This window comes from Pseudomassariella vexata (assembly GCF_002105095.1).
Source record: "Pseudomassariella vexata strain CBS 129021 chromosome Unknown BCR38scaffold_7, whole genome shotgun sequence".
NCBI classification, from domain to species: Eukaryota; Fungi; Ascomycota; class Sordariomycetes; order Amphisphaeriales; family Pseudomassariaceae; genus Pseudomassariella; species Pseudomassariella vexata.
In genome coordinates, this window is record NW_024467962.1 from 1,987,111 (window position 1) to 2,008,637 (window position 21,527).

Genomic DNA, 21,527 nt, shown 5'->3' on the forward strand with positions numbered 1-21,527 from the left:
TTGTGTCTGGTTATGCCACAAATTCTGTCACATGTCTGTTTCTGACGCAGTGGCGTGGTTGATGATGTAGATGCAGGGTGTCCGATTGGATTTCGGCCACTTTGCCAACCTGGGATGGAAATGAGGTCAGCAGCTCATGTTGCTCCCAGACGGAAAATGTAGCTTGCCACGGCCCGGTCCATACGCGTTATCGAGATCCGCGTTTCTGATCGATCATAGAGTGGCTTTTAGCAGGACGTTTGTTCGCAGTGATGTGTAACAGGAGTTTGGGATGCAGGTTGCAGATGAGATTGAACTTAGAGTGTTTTTCTCAAAATAGGAACATGCAATGCAGCCTGGAATCCAAACCCTGAGGTTAGTTAGTTGCCTACCCAGATCTCGGGAGAGAATCTCACGCAAACACCAAACAATTGAGTTTCCGGTGGCAGAACCAATACGATGGTTCACCTGTCAACCTGAAACTTCTCTACAGAGGGTCTCGAAGTTGTTTTGCTAACCTGGAAACAGCCGATCGAGTCAGCGAGTTTGTATTAATGTAACTTGGCAACAGAGAATCAATTACTTGGCGGCTGCATGTATTATGCTTCACTGGATGCTTTCATCTCAATTCTAACACGTGAGAAACTAAAATAGACAACGTTGATGCCATGTACCTCACTGTGACTGGGACGACAGGATGCCAATATCATCCCAGTGACAAGGAGGTCAAGGGCAATAATGAAAGCCGAGGCAAGCTGTCTGGGTGTGATCGAATTGATAACAAGGTTCTCTGTCAATTCCCCATCCTGATCTCGCGGGAAGAGAGGAGAGGCTGTGCCTTGCATCTATCTGACTGGATCTGCAAATGCGGCGCTAGACACTAGTTTGCGCGGCTCTAGCTTCACACCATACCAGGCACAAATGCTCACGCCTGCCAAAAGTCACGTCACAATACTTTGGCAGCTTCCCATTGGGGACATATGCAACTTTGTTTCTAAAAGCTCCCAGCAGGTGAGGTGGGTGCATCTGCAGGAGGTCCATCCAGACGTGCATCGGGTGCATCATGATTGCCGCCTCTTTGACACCCCCTTGGGCCTTGGTCCAGTGCAATAATTTTTTGCACCAGCAATCGATGTTGAAGCGCAGTACGTCGTATATTAACCTGGTCCGTGCACGGACAAAGTCCTGGTAAGAGCCATCCCTTTTGCGGGCCTTTCCCAGGTCAGGCCCAGGTCATGTAGCCTGTCGTGGGGCCTTGTCGTGCAACAAAGTAGCCCACTCTCGCCAACCTCCGTCGACGCAACACAACGCAACGCAACGGCGACCAGGGGCTTTATCCCTTCCATTGGCACCCCATTGACAATCCAACGACCCTTGGAAAGCTTGGAAAGGTCTAGCAGCTTTTCGCCGCCAGCCTGTGACTGCAGTTGCCAGTGCACCTTCGACACACGACTGTTTCAAGACATCTTACACCATTGGTCGGTAAAAAGAACATTCGACGAAACTCCATCGTCTCTTTTTTCTCTTCGCGCTTACGAGCCCGATGCTGGGCAAGTAACGAGCATTGCGTCCGAAACACCACACCCAGCTGCCCTCTCTCCTCATCTACGAGTATCGTCGGCTGCTCATTGCCCAACGCCCTGTTTTGGCCATGACGACCTCGAATGCTTCGCTGAGTCCACAGTATCTGCCAACCCAATTGGCCTGATTCTTTAACGGGCTTAGTTGTTTGTCTGAGAATCGCTTGCTTTCGCAGATAAGCTACAACCCTGTGAAACCGAGATCGACCCTCGACAGCCTGTCCTGTGTCAGCCCGTAGACCCGTAAAGCCCCTCGAATATCGAATACGATCGAAGCATAACCTCCACTACGACGGAAACTTTGACAATCGAGGTTGGCTCCTCTCAGCATGTCAAAGAGCGTGCCCTCAGGAGGGAATGGTGCTGCCGTCCTTCCATCTTCCCAGCAGTCAAACTCGCGAGGTCTCCCAGCGAATCCAGCCCAAAGTGCCAGACGGCTGCCGTCATCCCTCAGCAACATGCCTCCTCCACCGCCGATACCTGAGAAGTTCCATGCCTCGGCCAACTCATCGGGTGCGTCGTCGCTGTCAGCCTCGGCGCCCACCTCGGCCGGTCAAGTCATCCATCTCGCCCGCGAGGCAATGAAAAGTGCTTTGCAGGACAATGAGTCTCAAGCGGCCGAGGCTAGCGGAGTCAGTACCGAACTGAAGCCGGGTGTTACCATTGATCTCAGTCGGAAAAATATCCAAGAATTGCCCGAGGAGGTCGTGGACATTATCAAAAATGAATTGGAACGGTGGGTTGCCCGTGATTGTCCGTGATAGACACCGTTGCTGACAGGACTCCCCTCCTCCTATAGGTTGGCACTATCACACAATAAGCTGTCGTCCTTTCCCGCCAGGTTTTCAGAGTGCACTTCTCTGCGGTATCTGAACGTGAGGAACAACTACATCAGAGAGTTCCCGTTGCCAGTAATTAGACTCCCCCCTGACCCAAGTGCTCAATTGACCGTTGCCTAACTTCCCGCAGCTATGCGACTTGAGATCGTTGGAGATTCTGGATCTTGGCAGAAACAAGATCCGTGTGCTTCCTCCGGAGATTGCGAAACTGGCATCGCTTAAGGTGCTTGCCGTGCAAAAGAATCGAATAGAGGAGCTTCCGCTTTGTTTAGCTGACATGGTGTCGCTGCAAGTCCTCAAGTTGGATGGGAACAACATCATGTTCCCCCCGAAGGAGTTTCTTCAAGTACAAGCCAGCAGCCCTCCCAACGAGGGCTTTCTGAAAGAAAGCGAGGTGAATGAGGTGACCATGACGGCACATATAAAGAAATTTCTGAGGCAGAAGACGCTGGAGATGGCCGAGAAGTCGGCCGAGATGGAAAATGGTGGTGATGATGGGAGTGATGGAATTGAGACACCACGTGTGCCCATCAAGCGTGTCGTCAGCGGCCGGTTTCCTATCAAGGTGAATGGCATCGACGCACCCGACCTACGATCGCCAAACATGCCTCGCCCGCCGCCGATACCCTCCCGATCTCATGCTCGTGGCCTTTCCCAACAGAACTCGGCCGTCCGCAGACCGGGCGTGATGCCTCTCACCATCGGAAATCCGAACGAACGACTGCGATCGAACAGCGAAACTCTACTTCAGGCTAGGGTGGAAAGGCCATCTGACCGACACAGGCGCATGGGCATGATGTCCAAGAAGGCCAATGAACTGGGCACGCTGGATGAGACACAAGCGAACAACCGCTTCAGTCACTACCGAGGTCTGAGTCACGGCTCGTCTATGACAGGCAACCTCAACTCCAACATGGCTGCTAGCCCACACAGCCCGGCAGAGCCTTTGCTACAACGACCGAATTATGTGCGGCGGCTTTCAGTACTACCCGAACAACGGAGGGAGTCAAAATTCTTTGATCCCATCATTGAGTCCGCCAAAGGCATTCTCTACGCCATCTTCCAGATTCACCCAATAATACAGCTTGTGACCCGATTAACCAACGACGGCACGGCAAAGCGATCAAGTCTTGAGATCGTGTTTTATAATACTAATGTACACGTCGAAGAGTTGGAGCAAGAAATCTTGAAGCATGAGGACTTGGTGGATCGCGACCGCTATGCTCCGAGAGAGAATGAAAACGTGCAGAGGGCGGTCATCACTCTAATCCAAGCTTACAGCCACATCTGCTCCATTTTGATCAACAACATGGACACAATCGTCGACAGCGGAGATCCGCGGTACGTCCGCACAATGCTGATGTGTCTGTACAACAGCATTATGGAGCTCAGAGTTACAGCCAATGAAGCCCTGATGGGAGCTCCTGGTAATGCTCGTGGCTCCGTGGCAAGGAGACCATTCTTGGGCGACACCATCAAACCGCACTCGCGCGAGAGCTCGGTGACACCTACAGCCGACCGCCCTGGTTTGGGAGGTCGAATTCGCACGGGAGCTTTCGCGCACAACCCGAGCAACCTTCGTGTATCGACAGACGTGGGGATGCCATTCATCAATGGCTCGGGAAGAACTGCTACCATTACCTCGGTGACGCCTCGCTCCGGAGAATCATTTGCATCTGCGAGCACGGATGGACGATATGCGGGCGACTTCACCGCGGAGGAGCGGTCGTTCGAGAAGATATTTTTATCGCTATCGAAATCTTCCGATTTGGTTATGCGTACGCTGCCCAACTTCAACATTCAATTCAACTCGGGTCTACGCAACGCAATGGCCCAGCGGGCACCGGACCATATCTTGCATTGTTGGAAGTCCCTGATCAACAGGTGCAACCAGGTCATTCAACAGACCGACCTTCTGAAGGGCCGACTCTCTGCTATCAAGTTCAAAGAGCCTGGCGTAAGGACGGATCCCGCGTTCTGGGGCCTTTGCAAGAGTTTCATCGACGCCTGGGCTGAATATGGAAGCATGCTCCGACATTCCATGGATCAGATCCAGCTCCCCATGGATATCAGAACCCGCCTTCGACCTGTGCAACTGTCCATCAAAGAGACGACACAGCTCATCTTCACCTCGCCCTGGGCCTGGCTTTTTCGCCAAGCCGGGCACTTTTCAGACGGCTCTAATTACTATGGATCTGGTCATTACTCTAACAACAGTTCTGTCTCCCACATGCAGCTCCCAATGACTCCTCAGAGTGCTGCTCTCGGGCCAGCGGTTCAGGCCACAGTACCGTCGACACCACAGAGCGCATCATTCGCGAATTCTTTCTCGGGGAATGTGTTTGAGCGAGCCGATGCCTTGATCTCGATGGGTGGCTTGTCAATGTCCCGAACGGGCACCATGACCAGTTCCTCGAATTCATTCAACAACTCGATTTCCTCGCTGACATCGGCCCAAGATGACCGCCAGGGCCCTTCGTCGATCTTCAGCCCGAACGGCGACTTCGTTCCCATGTCACATCGACGTAACGGCGGAAGCAAACCCGCGTTCTAGACGATACGCGGCTCGTGTTTCTTTGGTAACCATTTGCCCATTGCATGGGCTTTTACTTAGCGCTTATCCAGAGGCGCCCGTCTGCCAAGTTGTGGCGCCACTGGAGCAACCCCACGCCCTCTTGAATACCGGAGTATTCTAGAGTTTGGCAGTCGCAAAGTTGCGACTTCGGCCTAGCGTTCTACATTTACAAGAAGTGTCTATGTCATGGGGATTGGGCCATGTGGAGCTTTCTTGTGTATTAAGTCGCTTGCATATATGGTCCAAACGGGGAACAAAACCAGATTTTGGCATGGAGAGCTGGACGACGTTACCGTTAGCTGGCTCGCTATGGTCTTGGCTCCGACTGGCGTCAAATTTATTTCATTTCTTCTTGACCAAATAATGTCTGACTACAAGCAAAAAGGCATCGGATACCCATTGGAAGCTGAATGTATACTACGCACCTCACTTCAGATAGATCGACGGAATAGGACAGGAGCAGACGCATCGAACAGTCAATTTTGTCTACTAATAAATTGCATTTGGGCCTTTTCTCGCGGATCCGCAAGGCTCCGTCGTTCAAACTTGCAGGGATTGTGGCAGCTAAGCCAGCTCTTGGTTGATGAGCTGCATGAGCTCTGTTTCCATCCCTCCAATCATTGATGATGACGAGCTGAATGAAGTCACCTGGACCCATCTCCCCGCAGCGTCGCTTTCCTGCGTCCACTATGCGATAGACGCCAACATCTTCAATATCTGTCTAAAGATCACCATAGGCTCCAGCGATTTGGCGCCTCAGTCCTCGTATACATCCATCTCCTTCCCAATGAATGGCACGCCAATAGCGTGACGATGTCCACCATAACAGACGCACCGAACGGGGCGCCCCCCGTGGCGCCGTTGATCGCGTCCGAAACGCCAGCATCCAGATCCGGGACCGCATCATCATCCCGAAGCCCCAACATGACGCCCGGCCCGTCCAACACGGCCAGCCCACCCCTCTCATCGGCGTCCTTCCCGGCTTTCCCGTCCCTCCCTTCCACCACATCCGTGTCCCGGCCGCCACCCTCCCACTCGGCCTCGCACTCCATCTCCTCCCCCCGCACAGCAGCCATGTCTATGTCCACCTCCGCCTCTCCGCCCACCACAGCCACAACCCCCGTGTCCGCGCCCGCGCTCAACCCGAACCTACCGTCGCAGTCAACCCAGATGCACATCGCCGAGGCGCGCGCAGCCCTCGTGGCTTCCATGTCGAACCTTCTGGACTCGGAGCTGCAGGGGCGGGCGGCGCTGTTGCATTCCAATGCCGCGGCTTTGGCGAAACAGGAAAAGGATGTGGCGAAAGCTACCGAAGGACTACGGAAGGAGAATGATAAGTTGGCGAAGGTGGCAAGGGATGCGGGGCGGAAGATTAAGGAGACGGGGAATGTGCAGAATTGGGCAGAAGTGCTGGAGAGGGATTTTTTGGTTTTGGAGGAGACTTTGCGGTTGGTCCGGGAGGGGAGTGACGAGGGTAGCGAAGCTAGTTGGTCGGGAAGTTATAGTGGGAGTGGGAGTGGGAGTGGAAGTGGAAGTGAGTGTGAAGGAGGGAGTGGAAGGAGGAGTAGAACGAGGAGTAGACGGAGGAGCGTGGTTAGTGGGGTAGAGGACTTTTTGGCGAGGGGGAAGCAGGATATCGACGGTGGTGCGGGTAATGAGGAGCCGGGCATGGATAAGGGCAAGGGGATCGATGAAGTTGTCGAGGATGCAGCTATGGATGATGTTGTTGGTTCAGAGGAACTAGACCAGGGCCGTGGTGTGATTGGGTACATGGCTCCGCCGATCAAGGCTGGGGATCGTGATGTGTCGATGGACGCGGATGCTGCCGGTGAACGAGAGGGCGCCTTTGCGAGTGTGAACGATGCCATTGTGGCCAGTATCAGAGAAGCTATGGAGACGAGTGTCGACGACAGATCGGCGCCGGAGCCAGGAACTGAACTGCACTTAGAGGGTAAGGGCAAAGGCAAGGGCAAGGAATTTGCCACGAAAGCAGAGGCAATGGATGTTGATGTGCCTGAGGCGTCGGATCGTGCGTTAGGAATTGGTCAGCCGAAACTGCTGAAGGGAGAAGAAGCATTGGAAAACCACGGAGTGTTTGAGTTCACGGCCGCGTCCGCGTTGCCAGTCACATGAGCACGAAGGTGGCATACGAATCGGTGTTATCCCAATCACGGGGCATGAGCTTATGACTGATGAAGTGCTTGCTGGGCCGTGTTACGATTCATATTCAAGTATAGTGCGAGCTCTACGACGTTGGTGATACTGGTTTCTGATTTGAGACACTTTGACTGGTTATCATGGCTAAAGCGTTATTACGTGTAATATCTATTTCTTGGTGGAACCTGAGCAACAAATGCATCAAAACCAGGGAGCAGCCCGAAAGTAGCTCGAGTTACTCCATCCATGTTCCATTCCCCAGAGAAACATCCCCAGAGACATCAAAGGAGAAGTTCTTGTTCATGTCCGCTAGACTGGTCGAGCAGTTTACAGGAGTCCAGGGAGCATGACGTAACGCTTCTTCTTGTACTTGTCACCGAATTCCTTGCGGTACGCACGCTCCTTGCCCTTACCCCAGATGAACATGTAGTACATTCCGATGGAGATGAAGAGGGCGACGGACGGGCTACGGCTGATGAGAATGACACCAGCCCAGGCCAGCTGCTCGTACATGTAGTTGGGGCTCGTGACGAGACCGAATCCCAATCCCTTCGGAATTTGTCTCTCAGTGCCGCCAGGGCTTCGCAGGCTGGACAGATACTTGTGCACCATGAAATTGCCCGTCTCACCGAAGGCGAACAAGGCAAGACCCAATGCGTCAATGGCGTGGTTCTTCGCGTGGGCAGCGGGCGAGAACGGGGCGTACACCTCGAAGGCAGCCAGCAGACCGGCAACGGCCCAGTAGAAGAAGGAGTTGCGAAAAATATTCCAGAAAGGCATGGTGCTGGCTGAGAAGCGGTGCACGAAGGCCGTCTCGTATTCTCGCTTGAGGAAGTGGAGCAGGACACAGCCGAAGGTGAGCTTCTGGGAGAGGGACAGGGCATTGCCCGAGTTCGGCTCCGATACGTAGTTCTTGACATAGGGGTAGAGGGCCGGATAGATGTACGACCGCAAACCCAGGAACAGCGGGTGGAACAGCAGAGGGCCGAAGTACTCGATGAGGAAGACGGTGCGCCAGGCCAACTGGGGGCCAAGGTCCTTTACAAGCAGCTCCTCATACTTGAGGTCCCGCAGGAGCGCCTTCCTGTCCTTCAACGTCTTTTTTGTCGTCGGGTCGAAGAGGCCGATTTGGTTGTGGTCGGCAATGCCCACCTTGCGGGCCACGGCGATCTTTGCATCCTCGACGGTGGCATCATTGGGCAGGTCGACTGACGGTGGCAGTCTTTTGATCTGCTGCTTGGGAGCTATTGTTCGACCGTCAGTATTCTGCGATTGGGCCTGAACGTGGGGAACTGGTGCCTACACCTGTTGCTCAGCTTCAAGGACAATTCGGCGGTCGACATGTTGAAAAGGCTGTGTTTCTCAGTCGTAGATTGCGGCCGAGCTGGGAGGATCCGGTATATGATCGATCCCTCGAGCCCTGAAGATGGCGATTGGCTTGGGACAACAGAGGGCGCCGGGTGACGTGGCCGAGGTTTAACAATTGGGACTCCGAAAACCTTGGTCAATCGCGCCCACGTTCTTCTCGTCGTTGGGAAACAAAATGTTGAAATCCTGGGCAGTATCCCTGCATCTGCTTGGGTAGTGCATAAACGGTTATATGCAATATGGACTTACCAGAAGTAACCGCTGTAGCAAGCTCGAACCGGCTTGTGTGAGCTTGGGTAGTACTCAACCCAAACCATGAGGCGATGGCAAACGAATGATCAAAACACACCTTCCATCTCAGCATGTGCGCAAGCAGCATGTGCGGTCTCCACGACATAGAAGAGATACGATGTCATTGTGATGCTGCCTCGTGCTGGGCATCTCGCAGCCAATGAGACACGCCCAGGATCACATATTTGGGAACCGCGACGCAACCTTCAGGGATTGAAGACATTGGAAAGGCGCAACTGTTAATAAACAGTATCGACAGGCCGCGCAGACTCGTACGATTTAGCGTGCACCGTGAAGCTTTGCTAGGGGCCTGAAGCCTTTTCTGGCACGGGCTGGGGGCTTTGGGGATACAGCTCCGGAACAACTCCCTTTGCATTCTTAATCTAAAATCTACAAGTTTCACTGGCTTCCGGCCCTGTACTTACTCAGATATACGATCGTCGCCGAGGCAAGCAGGAAGGAAGTATTCGCGTGTGCCCAATCAATCCATGGCGCAGCCGTCCAGTCATGTACGCTGCCAAGGCTGTCAGCGGCATGGGGCATACCTTTTTCGGTCTCAACCTCGTGGAAACGGCATAGTGTCCAATATTTTCGAACAAGAGGCGAGGCCAGCTGAATATGTTGCTTACGATAGGTCATGAGCCCTCGATTCAACTGCACTTCTCTGTAGCACTCCGTCTATTCAATCTCTCTGGACGTGCCGCAGGCTCGCGGCTTCCTATGCTTCAGTCCACTTCAGCACATCTGGGACCATTTTTAACTAGCAACTTGATTGAGCAGGTTTCAAAATTTCCAAGGGTCGCATACTCCGCGCCTTCTAGCCGTCATGCCGTTCCTGGGTTGAGGCTTGAATATTTGGCTAGAACTAAGAGAGTGCTTAAGTGCGCCTCATCAGTTTGGCCGGAGGGAACTGCGTCTTATCTTGATGTTTTGCTCAAACAAAGGCGAAGACAATGGCGTAGATGCTGGCTGGCTGGCCCAGCCCAGTCCAGGCATGACTCCGCTGATTGCTCCTGGGGTTACTCCTCGACACAACCAGTACGAGCTTGCTGTCACTTCACCGATTCCAACGCAATCCCGAACAAGAAGATACGTGGAGATAATTCCGGGTTCTGTTTCGTTCGGTTGAGGTCATGACCATAAAAGCAAGTCACTCGTTTCAGTGAGACAATGGCACACTTTGGGTTGCATTTACCCCCAGCAGTTAGCACTCGGAACATGACGCCGCACAAGTACATAAGTCGGTGGTTTCGTCCTCATCGTGTGCACCATCTGTTTTTTTTCTTTTTTTGGTTTTCTTTTTGCTACCATTTCTGTAGAATCTATATCTCACAGCATCATATTAACTCGAAGCCTCTGAAAGCATGGGCAAGACGGACGATCACGGTGTCTTCGCCGCGCTCGACAAGTATGGCCATCTTTTACATGCTGCGGCCAAGCCGGTGTCGTCCAAAAGGGTGGATGGCCCTGCTGTTGATGACTCCAATACCAGTGTCTTGAAAGATGTAGCATCCCTCGATGCACGAGATGTCAAGACACTCTTCACGTTGGTCGAGAAGCACCTCTCCAAGAAAAAGTTGACGGACGATAGGACCATGTTTATGGAGAATCTAGTTACCCTCGTCTCCAAACTTCCAGACCGGTCTCCGAACAGAGCCAGGCTCAGCAACGCCTTCACCAAGGATATTTGGGGCTCACTGGACCATCCTCCCCCGTGTGGCCTCGGCGATGTGTACAATTACCGTCAGGCTGATGGCTCATACAATAACATACACCTACCGGAGCTAGGAAAGGCGGGGGCCCCTTACGCTAGGTCTGTACAGCCCCGAATGCTGATGCCAGCCTCTCTACCGGACCCCGATTTGATCTTTGACGTCGTCATGAGCCGTGACAATGGAGGATTCAAGCCTCACCCCAACAACATATCCAGCATGTTGTTCTACATGGCTATCTTGATCATCCACGACTGTTTCCGCACCTCAAGGCAAGATCCAAACGTTTCCACTACATCTTCGTACCTCGACCTGGCTCCTCTTTACGGGTCAAACAAAGATGAGCAGGCATCTGTCAGGGCCTTCGAAGACGGCAAGTTGAAACCGGACTGCTTTTCGGAGAAGAAGTTGTTAGGTTTCCCTCCTGGGGTCGTCTGTCTCGTCATCATGTTCAACCGCTTCCACAACTATACGGTGACTCAGCTGGCAACCATCAACGAGAATGGTCGCTTCAGCCAGCCTGCGGGTTTCCTGGACGCGGAAAAGAAGAAGGCAGCAGCCGAGAAACGCGATGAGAACCTTTTCCAAACGGCACGACTTGTCACTTGCGGACTCTATGTCCACATCATTCTTCACGACTACCTTCGCACCATTCTGAACCTCAATCGCACAGAATCTACGTGGTGGATCGACCCCCAGTCTGACATCGGCGACGGCAACGACTCGATGGCCTCGGGGAATCAAGTCAGTTTGGAGTTCAACCTCATCTACCGGTGGCATTCTTGCGTTAGTCTGCGCGACGAGAAGTGGACGCAGACCTTCACCGAGAAGCTTGTCGGTAAAGACCATCGCGATGCCTCAACTCGAGAACTTCTCGAGGCACTTGCGATTTGGGAGGAGCAGATCCCGGAAGATCCTCAGCAGCGATCCTTCGAGGGCTTGCAGAGGCAGGCCGATGGCAAATTCAACGATGATGAACTCGCCCGCATCTTGATAGAGAGCATTGAGGATTTAGCAGGTTCGTTTGGGGCCAACAATGTTCCTGCGGTATGATGCTCTCTTTTTCTCCTTTTAGATCTCGACATGACTTACCAGCTATGTGTAGGTTTTGCGCGCTATTGATGTTCTAGGGATACAACAGGCGAGGGGTTGGCACACAGCTACCTTGAACGAGTTCAGAAAGTAAGTGATATTAATAATAACAAAAAGAAAAAAACAACAGCGATCTAACGGCTATCTCCAGGTTCTTCGGACTCGAGCCCCACAAGACTTTCCAAGATGTCAACTCAGACCCAGTTGTTGCCAAGAATCTCGAGTCCTTGTTTGAGCACCCAGACTATCTTGAGTTGTATCCTGGGATGTAAGTGTATTGGTACTTTTCTTAGAAAAACCGGAAGCACTAACTCGCAGATGCAGAGTATGCGAGGAGGCAAAGCCGCCTATGGTTCCGGGGTCAGGGCTGGCTCCGGGTTATACCATCAGTCGGGCGATTCTGTCAGATGCCATTACCTTGGTTCGAGGGTGATTACAATTTCCCAACACTCTAGAAGATGATTCGTGTTTTCTAACTTGGTTTTAGGACCGTCACTATACCTTGAATTATCATCCTCGGACTCTTACCAACTGGGGGTAAAACATTTTCCTCACCCCTGATGAAATCTTGCTAACGAAAACCCGGCAGTTTTAAGGAGGTCGAATCTGATCCTGCTATTGAAGAAGGCTGTGTCTTCTACAAGCTGATCCTCCGGGCATTCCCTCAACATTTTGAGCACAACAGCGTCTACGCTCACTATCCAATGGTAATTCCTTCGGAGAACGAGAAGATTCTTCGGGAATTGGGCAGAGCGGACATATATGAGTTTCGTCGACCTCGACGCCTGCCTGCGCAGTCTATCATAAAATCTCCCAGTTGTGTCAAGACTATACTAGGGAATAACAGAGCCTTTGGGTTCGAGCCGTGGAGGCGTGGTTTTCACTTCCTTGGCGGCGATGATAGCACGAAAGCTTGCCTAGCTGGAGATGGACCGTCCTCCACAGAACGTCGTGGCCAACTGCAGAACTGCTTACATCCCGATTGCTGGGAGACTTTAGTCAAGCAACTCTATGAAGAGATCACGATGCAACTACTCCAAAAATGGTCTTGCAAGGTCGGTGGTGCCAAAGCTACTAGCCAGGTTGACATCATTCGAGACGTCGGCAATATTGGTAGGTTCTATCGAAAGTCTTGTAGATAATGTGCTTTCACGCAGTCTGTTAACAGTTTTTTCGCAGCTGGGGTTCACTTTGCTGCCCAGTTCTGGTCGCTCCCGCTGAAGACACAGCAGCGGCCTCACGGCATCGTTAGTGAGCACGAACTCCGCGACATTCTCATAGTAAGCACATTGTTACCACCAAGCATATAACTTGAAAAAGCTGTATATCTAACAAGGGACACCAGCTCGTATTAATGATACACTTCTATCAAGACGTCGACCCCGTCAAAACGATGCCGCTGCTCATTGCCGCCAAGCCCATCATCGAAGCGTTCGATAAAATCATGAAGGCTGAAATCCAAATTCCAAGCACGGGCAAGACCTTCGGCAACATGCTGTCAAAGATTATGGGTCAGAAGGACGAGGTGGGCGACTTCGGCGTCAACATCTCCCGAAAGCTGCACGACTACGTTTTGAGCCCGCACGAATCCGTCTACTCACAAGTCCTGGTAGCAGCTGCGCCCATGGTTGCCAACAACGCCGAGATCTTCGCACAGATTATCGACTTCTACCTCGGGCGGGGAAAGGAGCACCTGTCGAGAATCCGAGAATTGGCCAAGCAGGACACATCAGAAGCGGACAAAATCCTTATGCATTACGCCATGGAGGGGATCCGGCTCAACGGGTCACACGCAGTACTTCGATATGTGCGCAATGACACGACCGTGCTCAAGGACGAACATACCCTGGAGCTCAAGGCTGGACAGATGGTCTTTGCGGACTTGAGCAGCCTTGCTATGGATCCTACGCTGTACCCCGAGCCCGAGACTGTGCGTCTCGATCGGCCCCTTGACAGCTACAAGTTCTACGTCCATGAATATCATAAGTGTCTTGGCGCTGGTATAAGCCGTATCTCCGTGACGGCAATGCTGAAAGTCGTGGCGCGGCTTGATAATCTCCGCCGGGCACCGGGACCTCAGGGGGAAGTGAAAACTTTTGTCGATGAGAAGGGTTGCAAGACGTACATGGATGCTTTCCAAAGCACGTACTCGCCGATTGCAACGGGGCTGAAGGTGTTGTTTGATGGACAGTTGTAGACAACTCGAGAGGTCCGGGAGGTAGACTGTCGGAACTGTATGAGTGAAGGAGGCACGCCCATGATCAGGCCGCGTCAATATAGGGTTTAGCCCTTTTCTTTCATAGATATCAATAGAGAATCAATTATCATATATCTGCAAGCGCGATATGCCTGGCACCGCCCCTTCCCCTTATCTCCAATAATGCAGATCACTCCATTTCCGACCGACCCAAAGTCCAGTCCCAATGACACACCCGATTGGCAATATGCAAGTTGCGAACATTCCTCGGCAGGTAAGACACCGGAGTGGGGAGATATTTCCCCACGGGCGCCGCTCCGGAAAGATCCAGGCCCGGGTCGCATATATCGCAACTGCGCGGGGTCTGAGCCAAGGGGTCGCCAACAACCAAGGCGGGATTGACGCAACATATCGTCACAGCGAGCTCGCGGCCTCCGCGGGCGCCTCTCATGGCCTCGTACTTGTCCGTGATGGCCTGGGCGTACTTGTACAGGTAGGACAGCAGGTCGAAGCTGCCGGGCCAGGCGTAGATTTTGATGCAGGACAGGTTGGTCATGTGGCCTAGGGCGTATACGGCCAGGTCGGAGTACTTGTGCGTAGTGCTGTTGCTGCGCGAGCGAATGGTGAGGGATGTCAGGTTGGGGAGGAGGTGGCCTAGGACGGCTAGGCTGTGTTTGTCCATGAAGCAATTGGTCAATCTGTGAGTCCTGTGAGTGGATTGTTTGTTGCTGCGTATCATCGCATGTAGGCAGCAACAGGTGGTTGGATCTCATATAAACGTGTTTCTTTTCCTTGTTTTCCTCCTTTGGTTTTTAATAATCGCAACTTACGAGAGAGACAGGACTTGATGGCCTATGGTTAGCATGTGTTGGAATTGCACCTCGGTTGACTGGCTAGTCCCCTGTCGTGACTCGAATGAGAGGGCTGTGGACGAGTTGCTGATGGTGTGGCACATGTACGTCCAGTCCAGCCGGGACCGCAGGTACAAAATATGGAAGATGGAGTAGAAGCGCCGGTTGGCCAGGGTCAGGGTGAACAGGGTCTCTGGGTCGGTATGCTCGGCCAGCATGAGGACCAGCTCGTCGATGGAGGCGAATTGCGCGCCGCTGGGTGGCATGGTGATGGAGTATTACCCGGGGGTATCAGCCTGGACCATGACGGGGATAGAGAGAGTGGTGGTCGGCGACGGCATTTCGTTGGAGATTGAGGGTGAAGATCCAGGGCGAAGACGTGATGCTGCGAGACCCAACGGGTTGGTTCGCGTGCATCTAGCGGTGGCGCTTTGCTGTTTCTGTTGGACAACCATTTTCATGTTATCATAGAAGCTGGGATTTGCTGGACTTGTAGCTAGGGGGGGCACAGGCAGGAACATGATTTCATTGTGGCAAAGGAAACCTCCATATTCTCAATTACCATGCGCAGAAAGACAAACTATCACCAAACCCAAGAAGAATGCGTATATTAGAGCTGGATGTGATGTTGAGAACTCACTTACAAGTGGTGGGTACCTCCAAGTAGCGCCAACTCGGATAGGGGCATAACCTTGCTGGACCGCTTATGCTTAAATCACAGTGCGGAGATTGAAGGTGGGGGCGGGGTGCGGCTCGGCCCTGCGAATGTCATTGTTCGTGCCACGCAGGAGTCCAGGGCCATCATTCCGATACATCATTTCGATATACACAAAAGACGCAAGGGGGATCACAACAACCCCCCCTTACTGAGCCAAGTATCCCACCAACTGCACACATCCATGCATTGACAACCTCCCAGTCATGCCCCCCCCAAATACCCCAGAAGAGGGCGTGGTGGCAACCACGACAACCACTCTGGCCCTCCGCCCGCTCGTCCGGGGCGAGGCACCGGCACCACCCGTGGACCTGTGCGCCCTCGAGTACGAAGGCACCATCGACGAGAATCTTATCTGCCCCATCTGCCGCGTCGCCCTCGTCGCCCCTGTCATCACCAACTGTGATCACGTCTTCTGCCATAAGTGCCTTGTCCAAGCGCACGCCCTCAACCCCGTCTGCCCCATCGATCGGTTTCCGCTGAAGCTCGTGTCCGAGACCCGTACCGCCCCCAAAATCATCCACAACCAGCTCGAAAGCCTCAACGTCAGGTGTCCCAATCGGCACCGCGGCTGCAACCTAGTTGTGGCGAGATCACTGGTAGAGAATCACGTCACGAGGTACTGCGATAAGACGCCGGTGCCGTGTCCGCATCCTTCTTGCGACAGGACGGTGGCTCGCAAGGACGTGGGGAAGGGGTGTCTGCACTACGATGTCAAGTGTGAGTATTGCGAACAGGTCATCCAGAAGGCGGATCTTGAGGATCATCAGGATACGGAGTGTCCCAATCGTAATACGAATTGCGAGCTCTGTAGGGCAGAGTTCGTGCGCAGCAAGCAAGACGAACATGTGAAGGAGTGTCCACAGGTGGTAACATCCTGCAAGTTCGCACCCTTTGGCTGCAATTGCCAGATGACCCGCAAGTTGCTGGAAGCACATAGCGAGACATGCGATTATCGAGTGGTTGGACCCGTCGGCGAACAGCTTGCCCAGATGCGTGCAGAGCTGGTTGCGCTACAGGAGAAAGACCGCCTCAAGGACCGGCGGATCAAGTTTCTCGAGAATCGGGGTTTTTCGATACCAGCAGCCAGCCCGCCAGATCCAATCTCGGAAATCAGCATGCCCGAGACGGCCACCAACACGGATACCGCGCCGTACGAATCAAGGGATCAGTACTTCCTGTCCCTATTCGAGACGATGGAATCCAAAGTCGAGAGGTTATCGTCAGGGCTCACGGAAGTCGAGGGGCGTCATTCGATGATGCTCTTCAACGAGACGCTCCAGATCAAGGATCAGCTGACTGAGATCCGGAGTACGCTGGGTGTCCTGGGCATGCATGTCAGGTGGCTCATGAACTTCCGATTGCAGGAGCGCGGCAGGGCAGGGACGGGCTCTCCAGCGTTGCCGGGGTCTTTCTCTGATGGCCAAGGCAGCAACAATGACTCCGGCCTCCCGAGACGGCTAAGTGATTCATTACGAGAAACGCCTCCGAGATTATGAGCAATGCATTTGGTGCTTGGTACGTACAGGTGCCTTTGGAATCGGGGTGTTTATGAAATTGAGGTGCGGACTCCCGTATAGGCATAATTTATGCTTTACTCGTTCATGGAAACGTGAGGGAAAGCATGACCGGACTGCATAGGATACGGCGTTTGGGAATCATGGCATACGGAATTGACAAGAAGTGGCGGGCGAGAGCTCGGTGCGTATACTGTAATTCGTTTGCATGTTTCTAAGTACACACTTGTGGAGGTTTCCACATAACACTTCTAGAAGGCCCGTAGATGATGGTGTATGAAACCGATTGGTATTTGTACTCGTACTTGACGGAGTCCACACCATGTTGACCTATCTGGTTTGTAAAAGAGCAAAGAAAGTACGCATGAGCAGCTCAGGTCTTGTATTTCCTGACCCTAAGCTACCAAACCTCGCATCTCGTGAGCAGAAGCTTCCTCTTCCTATATTTTCCCTCGTCATCTTTCAAGCGACGAGGAGTCGGGTTGAGCAATCTGTTGATGGATCCAATGGACAAGATTTGGCGATTCGTCTGCGGGGTCTAAATAACGCTTCTGACGCCTTCGAGGTGCGGGATATGTCGACTTGTAACCTGGTCGGCTCGGCTCTGGTTCATCCCGGCGCCGCTTTGCAAGTGGACAGTACAAAACTGCGGCAGTCGAGGTGTCGCTGAGGTCGAACGCATATCGTACAAGGATGAGATCATCGCCATTGACGGCGGGGGCTCTACTCTATATTCAGCGGCCTCCACAGTCTTGGAATGGACCATCCCAGACGACGTTGATAGCCAAACCATCCAAATGCTAGACATCAATATCTCGGCCGTCAAGAAACGGGCCGATGGCACCGTCTAGCTGACAATCGATGGTGGGACGGTACACTGCACCTCACTCTCAAGAAGTTTGCAAAGGGCCGCCAATGGGTTCTGACACCGTGCCTCCTTCAACAACGCTCACATTTTTTACCCCCGGTCGTCATTCAGAATAACAGCTCAAGACAGTCAGGACAGCATGATTACATACGGCACGAGGGAATGGGTCGATTACGGCGTAACCGTGAAAGGCTTCACATCAACAATGAAAATCCTTCTGGGTTTACTGTTCGAGTTCAGGGGCTCAACAGGTACTACACGCTGCTGTTCAAGAAAGCGGGCTGGGTTGCCATTGCCAAGGCACTGGACAAGGTGAAGATTGAGCTGGTGTGCACCGAATTTAATTGGAAACTTGATGCGCTGTCCTGTGTCAGAGTCGAGGCTGAGGGAAAGCTGACGATGGACAGGATCGTGGATATGAGTTGGGTCTGGTGGCAACAGAAGGCTTGGTACGTGTCGCTACAATGGAGATCGGCCCCCGCCAGATGACGGGATATTGGGTTCACACCCTCCCACCCTCATTTCGGTTCGCGTACAAGGTATCTGGATCCTCGTGCTGAAATATGCTAAGCAAGTGGCAAGGAACATGGTGTTCGGTATTGATTGCTATCACCGAGAACAGGATTTTGTGATTCGCACCAAATTTCCGCTCAGGGCAGTGCGGCTCCTCCTGCCATGGTTCATGAAGATGATGAAACATAAAAATACCACAAGGTGTGATATTCCAAATTCGGCTACTCAAACCTGCGGTGCAGCAATGTGAACAAGTTGTGTATGGGCACAGTGCAACAACACAACGGTTACATGTGCCATACGTAGTACTTGAGGATTAAAGTAAGCTATCAAGCAAATGCCCTTTAATGTGTAACATTTCGCATTCGAGGAGGAATTATTAGTGTGATCCGACGTTGGCCGAAGTCAGCTCATATTATGAGTCAGCCCCAAGCGAGGCCAGGACACTTGTGGGCAGCGGCCCCGAAGCGGCTGCTGGAGCTACAGCATGGGGCGGATGAACACCCATTGCCTGAGCATATTGCATCTTCTCTGGTAAACTGAGCCAGGGCGCCCTTGTTGGTGACATCATCATGTCTTGAAACCTGCGTGCTCTTTGAAGATAGCAGAGAAAACAAAGCTCTTCACCCCCAGGGTCTCGAAGCAAAAGACATGACGGGCTCATGAAACTGGATCTGAATATTCCCATACATCCTTCTGTATACCAGCTTATGAGGGTACTCTACCATCATACACTGCCACATCTGAGACTGGCCCGATCAGATGAATCTAAATTCCAGTTAGACATACAGTGCTAAGCCAATCAATCTGTTTAGGTAGCAATACAACGCGTCGCGTGCAAATGCTCTGGCGCCTACTTCTTCAACGACTTCAGGAGTGGAGCTATTCTTGTCTTCTTGCTGAGCCCAACGCGATAACGCACCTTGCCAGCTCGCGAGGCCGTCGGCTTAACGGCCAAGGCACTGAGCGATTTATCCGGATCTGAGATTGTTGAATGCGAACGGACTAGGCTATTGCGGGCTACCTCGCTGAGGCCTGCAGTCTGAGCAGCCGGCTTCGTGTTTTTGCTCTCGGGCTCAGGCTCAATATCCTCTTGCACATCTAGTGTATTCGGGTCGTTTCCTGTTAGAGACGAATTGCCGACATCTATTGCCTTTGCAGCATCGCCGGCAGGCTTTTCGGTCTCGGTGGTTTCCGAATTCTTCGGACGAGCCCGTTTCTTTTTCGACCCATCTGCTGGAACGGCCATCGCCGTTGCCTCCTCTGTGACTGTTGACACTGGAATAATAATATCTGCAGGCTGCTCATCGCCATCTTCATCACGGACGATCTGCTTGCTTACTGGCTGTTTCTTTGGACGACCTGCTTTCCTCTTCGAATTCCCCATTGGAGTCTTCGTCTCCCGTTCCACAGGAGGCGCCGCAGGAAGTGGCAAGGAGTCCGGGACGATAGAGGCATGCTGTTCGCTGGATACCGATTCCGGACTAATGTCATCATTCGCAGTCTTTTTCCTCGGCCGTCCTCGCTTCTTTGACAGTGATTTCGTTTGAGATATGGAAGCCTTAGTGCTATCGGGGACGGCCAGGCTTGTATTCGCTTCGTCACTCGCAGCGGTGCCTAAATAATTTACACCGTTGTCGCCCACAGGCGCCACTGCTGCATTGTCTTTGTCCTCATTTTGATGTTCCAGAATACTCGGTTTCGACCTACGACGGCTTGGTCTTGGTTTATCTATTTCTCGGGGAAAGCCGATCTCATCGGACTCCCGTGAGGAATGGTGTCCTAGTTCGTCATTGTCTTCTCTAGCATCTGTTCTTTTCCTTTTCACAGAAGAGATCGCCGTTCTGTTATGTTCGATATCCTTGGCCTGTGAGGGTGATTTCGTACTCGATTCCGGCTGCTTCCTCTGCGATCTCCCATTATCAGACACGATGGCGTCCGGAGAGGATGAAATGAGCTGATCCAGGCATGTTAGCCACCGAATCGACGGTTGATCGAAAAGGCTTACATTGATGATGGTCCCAGAATTTTCACACTGCATTGTAGATTGCTCCTGCCAAGGTAGTTTAGGAATTGAAGATGCATATCTGCTGGGAGTTGAGTATGCAATGGTGGTAGCGCCACTGGACTTGTGATTTGCAGGTGGTAGTGGCATTGAAGTAACTGGTGCCGGATCTAATTGCCCAGCAGCATTCTTTGGTGATAGTTGAACCTTCTCGTACTGCAGCTTTTGCATAGCAGTAAGGTGGCTCTCTGCAACGTAGAAGATTGGTGACTCTGGAGGATCAAGCAAGTCGGCTGGGGAGCCCTGCCGCTTTTTCGCTGCTGGAGTTGGCTGATTGTAGCGTGGCGCTACATTACCAGTCTGAGAGACCCTAGGGCTAGCTCCTTTTCGCTTGCCATAAGTCTTGTTTCTTGCCTTGGAGCTCCTCGCACTCCTCGATGGCGCCAGCTCATCGCCGCTGCTTGGCACATCCCATTCACCTTTTGCGGACTTTCTAGGCGTGCTGACCTCCGTTGCGGTACTCACTTGAGTGAGCTGACTCTTTCGATATTTTGTCAGTACTAGTGGCGACGTGATGTCCGTAGCCGAAGAAACATTTCCCTGAGCTTTTCCCTTGCCCTTTCCTTTGGCTGGGAGTGAAATGTCGCTACTGCTGCCATTTGCCTTCTGACTCTGGCGAATGATGTTTTCAACTAGGTCATGGTGAGGCGCCCTGCACTGCTCATCATACACCCTGTCGAAGAATGATGGGTCTGTAGAGCTTGTTTGCGGTGGTTGAATATGTAATGCTGTCGGGCTTGGTGAACGGGTCAATGGCTCAATCTCTGGTGCTTCGATGGTAGTCTTGACCGGACTGCGTTCGAGCTGGGCTGCCTCTTCGATAGATTTCACCGAGACTAAATCGTCAAGCTCATCATCCGAGTCTGCAACCACGCTGCGAGGAGGCATTTTGCAGCTATCGGTGAGTGCGGACCATGGATGCATTCCCAAATGGTCACCAGCAGCCAACTCCATGAAGTGCTTAACGCGTCAGACGCGCTGGGGAAATATGCAGAAACCGAGAGAGTGGGGGCCATCAATAAGTGCTATAATTGGTTTAAACACATGTGGCATCTCTGTACCCGAGCCTCAACCGTCACTAAGGTACTGGTACTTGGGTTGTCGGATGTCTTCAGAGCAGCGGCTGCTGTTCAAGTAGTTACAAATTGACACATCGTTTGTTTGTATAGACAACCACTAAGGAACTTCATGGATCCTGAATTCGTTCG

The 21,527-nt window shown here is 52.6% G+C and overlaps 6 protein-coding genes across 6 annotated transcripts; 2 read left to right on the forward strand and 4 right to left on the reverse strand.

Moving 5' to 3' along the window:
• Nucleotides 1-5,786: 5,786 nt before the first annotated feature.
• Nucleotides 5,787-7,106, forward strand: BCR38DRAFT_485498 (uncharacterized protein; the record flags this gene model as incomplete). Its single annotated transcript, XM_040863892.1, has 1 exon — nt 5,787-7,106. The coding sequence occupies one exon, from the start codon at nt 5,787-5,789 to the stop codon at nt 7,104-7,106; it is 1,320 nt and encodes a 439-aa protein (XP_040715753.1).
• Nucleotides 7,107-7,457: 351 nt separating this feature from the next.
• On the reverse strand, nt 7,458-8,473 carry BCR38DRAFT_458053 (3-oxo-5-alpha-steroid 4-dehydrogenase; the record flags this gene model as incomplete). Its single annotated transcript, XM_040862115.1, has 2 exons — nt 7,458-8,374; nt 8,434-8,473. The coding sequence occupies 2 exons, from the start codon at nt 8,471-8,473 to the stop codon at nt 7,458-7,460; spliced, it is 957 nt and encodes a 318-aa protein (XP_040715754.1).
• A 181-nt stretch (nt 8,474-8,654) lies between these two features.
• Nucleotides 8,655-9,227, reverse strand: BCR38DRAFT_434853 (uncharacterized protein). The gene has a single exon (XM_040860325.1). It carries the CDS (start codon nt 9,163-9,165, stop codon nt 8,911-8,913), a length of 255 nt encoding a protein of 84 aa, XP_040715755.1. The 5' UTR covers nt 9,166-9,227; the 3' UTR covers nt 8,655-8,910.
• Nucleotides 9,228-9,675: 448 nt separating this feature from the next.
• On the forward strand, nt 9,676-13,908 carry BCR38DRAFT_434855 (heme peroxidase). Its single transcript, XM_040860326.1, has 8 exons — nt 9,676-11,548; nt 11,607-11,683; nt 11,745-11,861; nt 11,918-12,023; nt 12,081-12,130; nt 12,183-12,706; nt 12,773-12,873; nt 12,939-13,908. The coding sequence occupies exons 1-8, from the start codon at nt 10,154-10,156 to the stop codon at nt 13,788-13,790; spliced, it is 3,222 nt and encodes a 1,073-aa protein (XP_040715756.1). The 5' UTR covers nt 9,676-10,153; the 3' UTR covers nt 13,791-13,908.
• Nucleotides 13,909-13,931: 23 nt separating this feature from the next.
• BCR38DRAFT_434857 (uncharacterized protein) lies at nt 13,932-15,274 on the reverse strand. Its single transcript, XM_040860327.1, has 2 exons — nt 14,621-15,274; nt 13,932-14,488 (listed from the first exon to the last, which is right to left on the reverse strand). The coding sequence occupies exons 1-2, from the start codon at nt 14,905-14,907 to the stop codon at nt 13,981-13,983; spliced, it is 795 nt and encodes a 264-aa protein (XP_040715757.1). The 5' UTR covers nt 14,908-15,274; the 3' UTR covers nt 13,932-13,980.
• Nucleotides 15,275-18,701: 3,427 nt separating this feature from the next.
• On the reverse strand, nt 18,702-21,377 carry BCR38DRAFT_212379 (uncharacterized protein). Its single transcript, XM_040854167.1, has 2 exons — nt 19,177-21,377; nt 18,702-19,022 (listed from the first exon to the last, which is right to left on the reverse strand). Exons 1-2 carry the CDS (start codon nt 21,271-21,273, stop codon nt 18,963-18,965), a joined length of 2,157 nt encoding a protein of 718 aa, XP_040715758.1. The 5' UTR covers nt 21,274-21,377; the 3' UTR covers nt 18,702-18,962.
• Between the last annotated feature and the right edge of the window lie 150 nt (nt 21,378-21,527).

Coding starts and splice junctions, on each gene's coding strand:
- BCR38DRAFT_434857 (XM_040860327.1), bottom strand. CDS start 14,907: ATGCCACCCAGCGGCGCGCAATTCGCCTCCATCGACGAGCTGGTCCTC. Junction 14,489..14,620: donor CATCAAGTCCTGTCTCTCTC/GTAAGTTGCGAT, acceptor CAGGACTCACAG/ATTGACCAATTGCTTCATGG.
- BCR38DRAFT_212379 (XM_040854167.1), bottom strand. CDS start 21,273: ATGGAGTTGGCTGCTGGTGACCATTTGGGAATGCATCCATGGTCCGCA. Junction 19,023..19,176: donor CGGCCTCGCGAGCTGGCAAG/GTGCGTTATCGC, acceptor ACTGGAATTTAG/ATTCATCTGATCGGGCCAGT.
- BCR38DRAFT_434853 (XM_040860325.1), bottom strand. CDS start 9,165: ATGCAAAGGGAGTTGTTCCGGAGCTGTATCCCCAAAGCCCCCAGCCCG.
- BCR38DRAFT_434855 (XM_040860326.1), top strand. CDS start 10,154: ATGGGCAAGACGGACGATCACGGTGTCTTCGCCGCGCTCGACAAGTAT. Junction 12,707..12,772: donor TCGAGACGTCGGCAATATTG/GTAGGTTCTATC, acceptor GTTTTTTCGCAG/CTGGGGTTCACTTTGCTGCC. Junction 12,874..12,938: donor AACTCCGCGACATTCTCATA/GTAAGCACATTG, acceptor AAGGGACACCAG/CTCGTATTAATGATACACTT.